Source organism: Vigna radiata, unplaced genomic scaffold (genome assembly GCF_000741045.1).
Source record: "Vigna radiata var. radiata cultivar VC1973A unplaced genomic scaffold, Vradiata_ver6 scaffold_288, whole genome shotgun sequence".
In the NCBI taxonomy this organism is placed as follows: domain Eukaryota; kingdom Viridiplantae; phylum Streptophyta; class Magnoliopsida; order Fabales; family Fabaceae; genus Vigna; species Vigna radiata.
In genome coordinates, this window is record NW_014543450.1 from 64,557 (window position 1) to 71,253 (window position 6,697).

The window sequence follows — 6,697 nt, forward strand, 5'->3', positions numbered from 1 at the left end:
CACAAGAAAAACACATTCCCATTAAGGAGTACATCTTCCATAAAAAGCCGAAACAAAATTTTAGTTGTAAATCTATATAAAGAGAATTTATTTAGGTCTCCATCTAGAGTATTTTTTAAAAGAAAAAAAATTAAAATTTCGGGTGAAAACAGCAGAGGCCCATTGTCTTAAATCCGAGCCCATGTTTAGTTCAGCCCTGGTTCACCATGAGGTTTTTTTATCCAGAAATATTATGAGGACCATTACGTGGAGAAAGCTTCGCACGTCGCTCGCCACCGGTCAAGTCTGCGAGACTGCCGACCGAGTCCCCGCCACCACTGGCAGAGGCCGAACAGAGTGGAGTCCCACGCTTCTCAAGTGGTGGAGGAAGCACCGGACGGTGAAAAATGGTAAAATGAAATTTATGGATTTTATGGGAGTACAGTAAGAAAGAAGGGAGGTGCGGTAAGAAACAGCCCGGTGATCACTTGTCCAAAGAGGCCCAAAGCAAAACGCATGGGTACTCTTTGTTCACACGGTGGTGGTGGAACTGAATGGAACAAGCATGGCAAAAATCACAGAACAATCCGAAATGGCGAAGCGGGGAACCTCTGATTCCGAATCCGACAACGCTTCGGTTTCAGGGTCAGAGTCCGAGGAGGGGCATGCTATGGACAGTGGGAAGAAGGGTGTGACGGAATACGAGAAACAGAGGCTGTCGAGAATCGCGGAGAACAGAGCCAGGTTGGAGGCTCTGGGCTTGCCCAAAATGGCTCTCTCCTTGAAAAGTTCTCATCTTCGCACCGCTAAGAAGGGAAAAGAGAAGAAGGTTGAAGAAGACGATGATGAAGAGTATTTACCCGAAGACGAGGCAGGACCTGGTTCAAGTTCTTCAAGTGAACATGATGAAGATCGTAAAGATGAAGACTTTGCAACTAAAAATTCCTCTGGGTTACGGAAAAGGAAGGTGGGTCTTCATTTTATTTTTAATATAAATGCTGTTTTTCAGATATTATTTTGTGAAGTTATTCTATAGTGTGGTTGTAAAAGTGAATGTATTTTAGGAATGTATCAATTTTCTATTAAGTTTAAACGTTAAGGCAATTTTACATGTTGCGAATAAGTTGTGTAACCATTGGAGCAGCAACACATGTTGGCAGTCGGCATTATGAGAATGAATTCTTTGATGATTACAATAGGGGTGCTAGTAATACATGATTCTAACACATTCTCTACTGTTGGTTAATAGTTATTTGAACCTGCCAAATACTTAGAAGAGCTCATTAAATTATAGACGGGACCTTGATAATTGTAGAAGAGCTCATTAAATTATAGAAGAGCTCATTAAATTGTAGTGATTTCTAATAATTTTGGTCATTAACAAAAAATGTGTCCCAATGAGTGTGTTGCTTGCTTTTCTATAAATAATGTTAGAAAACATCTTAGAGTGTTGTTTGTGATTTTAATGAAATCGGGTTATTGGGATTTATTTTTCCCTAGTTTGCTTTGCCAAACTGAGTTGTTTTTGTCGGTAAAAGTTTTTTTTTTTTTTTTTTTTTTTTTTTTTTTTTTTTTGTATTTTGATTTTGCCATTGAATGGTTTGATATGAACGAAATGGTTTTTCGCATTTTGGGTTTTAGTACTTATTGACTTATTTCTAATTTGAAAATTATTTTGACATTTACAATTTCAATTCTTTTGCTTAATACCAACTTCAGGTGAAGAACAAAGGTTTGAAAAAGAAAGACGGAGTCTCTGGGAAGAAGGATGTTGGTAATTCAGAGTACATTGATTATGATGATGATGAAGCTTTGAGGCAGGTAGTTTTAATGTTTACATTGTGTTGGTTTTGTTTGATTTACATCCTGATCATGTTGCTATGATGCTGTGTTGCATAATGCTATGAATAAAAGCATCTTAACTTTATGATGTGTGTGAATAATAGGCAATTGCTCTTTCCTTGCAAAACTCTGCCGAAGGTTCATATTTACCTGACCAGAATGTATTGAACCTTAACAAGACTGAGAAAAAGGGAAACAATCAAACTCAAGAAGAAAAGGGAAGAAAGAAGAACAAAAAATCGGTTTGTATTGAATTCACTATTCAAATTATCTTTTTCCTTGTTTATAATTACTTTGTATGTATTGAATCTTCTTTTGATTTTTGCTCTTTAACTGTTTCAATTCAACATCAACAGTTTGCAAGTCGGCTGCAACTCACGGAGGATGAGCTCATTGTACACTTCTTCCAGCTTGATGGTAATTTAGTAATATCTTTAAGGTGTTATTTTTTGTATGCTAATGACCAAGAATAATGGATAGAGATCAATTGGGAAAGTCATGTTTGCATATGAGATCTATATTCATCAAAGAGGAATTGTGTTATATCATGCCCATATTAAAAAGTGCACTTGTTGAGGTAATCAGAATTATGTGTAAGCCAAGCCAATCTGATCACTTTAATTAAATGGGAAACAATTGTTTATTATTATTATTATTGATGAAGATCACATATCGAGTAAAGATATTCAAACTATAGTATATAAATAATTGTTAATCTCATTCTACAAGCTAGTTTTATAAGACTGATTTAGACCTAAAGTTCATTTTCTGTATCAAAGTTTATCCTAACAAAGTTCGTTAAACCTATTGTGTTACCCATTATTGAGTTTCAATCAGATCACCGACATATTTCTACTCCTACGCTCAAGAAGCCCACTTTTTGTCGTGATAGTGTGTTTGAAATGTCATATCACCTAGATATTTGATCAAATTATAGTATATAGATGAGTGCAAATTTCATCTTTTTAATTAGTTTTGTAAGGATAAATTAGGTTTAAAATTTATTTTATAATAGTCACTTTCAACTTCTTGGACATTTAGAAAAAAATAACTATTACTTTTACTAAGTTGATGTAATGGTCCGAGAAGCCACATTCTTGCTCATATAATGTTGTAGTTGATTGTTGTTCTATAAGCTATCAGTTTGACTACCTTTGTTTGCACTATTAATTTGACTTTATGGGACTATTATCTCAGTTTGTAACTTCTTGCATATGTGTGTTGTGAAGTATGAAAGATTTAGCATCAGTATAGATAGTCTTACAATTCTGTTTTACTGGTGGTGAGGTAAATTTGATCTAGTATTATTCCCTTTTCATTTTAAATTAAACACAATACACATAGTTTTAGCCATTATTTATTTGAGGGTTTTTGTGAATTTTGTTAATGTACCGGTGAACAAAGAAGCTCTTTTGCCATCTATTTCTTTGCTTCTTTTAATTCATCCACATACTTAATGTAAGGACTTGAAAAATATCATTTAAGTGGAAAACACGTGACAGTATAGGATAGGGTGGACCATATTAGTAAAGTAAAAACCCTTGATATTCTAAGTTCACAGCCCATTTCTCTTTCTGAAGAACAGTTTTCCCCTTTTCCTTTCAAACACTTTCTCTCTCTAAAAGCAAAACCCTCTTCTCTATGCTCTACCTTCTCTCTAACAATACTCAAGATTGATCCGTTAACTTGTTGATTTGAAACTATCTAGGCCTTTAGGACTTCAAGAGCAACGTTTCTACCAATTGAAGTTCCGATTTCCTCCAACCGGTAAGAAAACCCCTTTTCTCGTTGCCCTAGGGTTGTAAGCATGCGATTGAACTTGTTGCATGCAACCCATTTCGTTTTCTTCCATAATCTAGCTTCCATTTAGTTTTAAGATTCGTTTTCCATCATTAATTGATGATTTATAGGTGATTCTAACATTTTGGGAGTGCAAGCAAGTGGTCTAGGGTTCCTTCTTGAGCTTGGTTGTCAACACTAGAGGTAATGGGAGCTAGTTCTATTTCTTATTTGATTGTGTGCTGTGAATGAATGACAAACTTTGTAGTGGTATGTTGTGGAAGCATGAATTTGATTCTAGATAACTTGAAATGCATGTATGGAAGTGTGTATTATGTGAATTTGGTGATTGATGACTATAAACTGTTTTGGGATGATTTAGAATGCTGAAATGGTGTGTGTTGGAACTGTTTTGCACGAAAATTCTGTTGTGGTACTGTTAGATTGGAAATCAAGTGTCTTTAGGGTCAATTTTAGGTCATTTTAGAGGAAGTGAGGTAGTGGTTTTGAGCAAATGAGGTCTGCAGCGTTTTTGGACTGTTGCCGCAGTTTTATCTACTGTCTTGTGACTTGCTTGAGTCACTAAATTGGCCAAAACAGGTGCAAAGTGGTAAGATTGGGTTTTGGATCCCTAAGTTGGGAAAATTGGTATTTTAGAGTTAGAGTGGAGTGTAAATCAGTTTAGAACGGTAATGGAGATGTTTAGAATCATTGAGAAAGGTTTAATTATATCTAAAGCAAGAATTAAAGGTGTTAGAAGTTGGTAAATTGTTAGAAATGGTCATAGAAGGTGTTGTCCAGATTCTACAGAATTCTTCAGAGTTCTGCATAATTTGACCGTTCGGTCTTATGGGTCTCGGTCAGGGAAGGATTGGCCCTTCCCATGACCGTTCGGTCTTGTGTTACTCTCGGTCATACATGGGTTGCCCCACTTGAGTTTTGCCATATTGGAAACCGTTCGGTCTGGATCTCTCTCTCGGCCTTGCATTTTCTCTCGGCCATATGTGGTATTCGGTCTTAGATGCTCTCGGCCTTGCATTGCTCTCGGCCATGTGGTTCTCGGTCTTAGGTGCTCTCGGCCTTGCATTGCTCTCGGCCTTGTATTGCTCTCGGCCATGTGGTTCTCGGTCTTAGATGCTCTCGGCTTTGCATTGCTCTCGGCCATGTGTGTTCTCGGTCTTAGATGCTCTCGGCGTTGCATTGTTCTCGGCCTTGCATTGCTCTCGGCCATGTATTGTTCTCGATCTAGTGTTGTCCTCGATACAGTATTACTCTCGGTCTTGTGGGTCTCGGTCAGAGAAGGATGAGTCCTTCTCATGACCGTTCAGTCTAGTAGGTCTCGGTTAGAGAAGGATGAGTCCTTCTCATGACTGTTCGGTCTGGTGGGTCTCGGTCAGAGAAGATTGGCCCTTCTCATGACCGTTCGGTCTGTCAAAGGGTGCTCGATCCCGACACTTAGTCCTTTTTCCAATGGTCGGCCAATGCACTAAGTGCTCGGCCCATGCTTAAAATGTTCGGTTCAAGTTTTCCAGTTAATTGCTTTTGATGAATTAAAGGTGTGTTTGACTTTTATTGCAAAGTAAGAATGGTTGATTGTTGTATGGTGTGTATATGAAGTAATATGGCACTGGAGGTATATCATGTGATTAAAGTGGTTGGATCAGTTATGAAATTGCGATCTCTCGGTGAGATCAATTAGTGTATTGAATGAATGTGAGAGGCTTCCATATGGGGGGTTATCCTTAACACTCCAATTGTCTTTCATTCTCACTTAGAGAGGATTGACGCGTGTGGTGGGAGTAGTGGGAGGTCCTAGGTAGACGCTATCACTGGAGGTCTATACCGTAGTAACGGACTAGCCTTGTGTATGGTTGGGTGGAACCCTTCGGCAATGGCTTTGCAAAGCAGTAGGGGCCATAACAAGTACACAACCCGCCCCAGCTCTACATACATTCTATGTCCGGACGTGTCTAGAAGTCTTAACATGATAGGATACTTGCTTTAATGAGTTTTGTGCAATAAATATGTTTATGCTTATGATGACTTACATGTTTATGTGTATGGACGTTCTTGGAAATGCTAGATTGAATTGGAATGATTTGTATGTCTGGGAAATTAGGTTAAATGGAAATTGATATCTTTATTACAAAGAGATCATACAAGATATATACAGGAGACCTAAGCTATTTTAGGAAATAACTATATTCTATTCTAGAATCCCTTGATTTATGGGATTGTCCCTATTTATTCAAATCTGTACCGATTACAATAAAATATATACTTGTAATGAAATACACAAATTTCCTAATTTATTCTTTCCTAAAATACTATTTGATTTCCCACACTCCCCCTCAAGTGTGAATAGGTGTTTTCCATTCCCAGCTTGGATACAATCTTCTCAAAATTGTGGCAGCCCAGCCCCTTGGTAAGAATGTCTGCAATTTGATCTTGAGAGGACACATATGGAGTGCATATCAAGCCACTATCAAGCTTTTCTTTGATGAAGTGTCTGTCTACTTCAATATGGTTTGTTCTATCATGCTGCACTGGGTTGTGGGCTATGCTGATTGCTGACTTATTATCACAATAGAGCTTCATAGGTTCTTCCCATTTTATCCTCAAGTCTTCTAAGATGATTTTAAGCCATAGCAACTCACATATACCTTGTGCCATGGCTCAGAATTCCACTTCAGCACTGGACCGAGCCACTAAACCCTGCTTTTTGCTTCTCCAAGTCACAAGATTTCCTCCAAGAAAGGTGCAATATCCTGTAGTTGACCTCCTTTCCACAATTGACCCTGCATAATCAGCATCAGTATAGGCTTCAAGCTTCACATTACCATTCCTTTTGAATAGAATCCCTCTTCCTGGAGTTCCTTTAAGGTACTTGTTAGGATATTTATCCTATTTATCATGATTATATTGTGTCTAAGGTTACTCTAATTATCATGATTATATTGTGTATAGATTACTCTAATTATCATAATTATATTGTGTCTAGGTTACTCTAATTATCATGATTATATTGTGTCTAGGTTACTCTAATTATCATGTACTCTTGTATCAATTTATTATTATAAATAGAAGATTATGAGAG

At 37.4% G+C, this 6,697-nt stretch overlaps 1 protein-coding gene across 5 annotated transcripts in view; it reads left to right on the forward strand.

Moving 5' to 3' along the window:
- Positions 1–244: 244 nt before the first annotated feature.
- The window catches only part of LOC106754470, a 25,660-nt gene continuing 19,207 nt past the window's right edge, over positions 245–6,697 (forward strand). For 2 of the 5 annotated variants that reach the window (XR_002666925.1, XR_002666926.1), the window contains exons 1-6: positions 245–946; positions 1,699–1,800; positions 1,926–2,063; positions 2,178–2,238; positions 3,530–3,588; positions 3,732–3,804. Coding sequence is in view for 1 of the 5 variants with exons in the window: in XM_014636485.2 (XP_014491971.1) it covers positions 545–946; positions 1,699–1,800; positions 1,926–2,063; positions 2,178–2,238 (703 nt within the window). In the remaining 4 variants the exon portion in view is untranslated. Of the gene's footprint in view, positions 947–1,698; positions 1,801–1,925; positions 2,064–2,177; positions 2,239–3,529; positions 3,589–3,731; positions 3,805–5,956; positions 6,460–6,697 lie in introns of those variants that run through there. The other 3 variants (XR_002666924.1, XM_014636485.2, XR_002666927.1) reach the window with 2 other exon arrangements.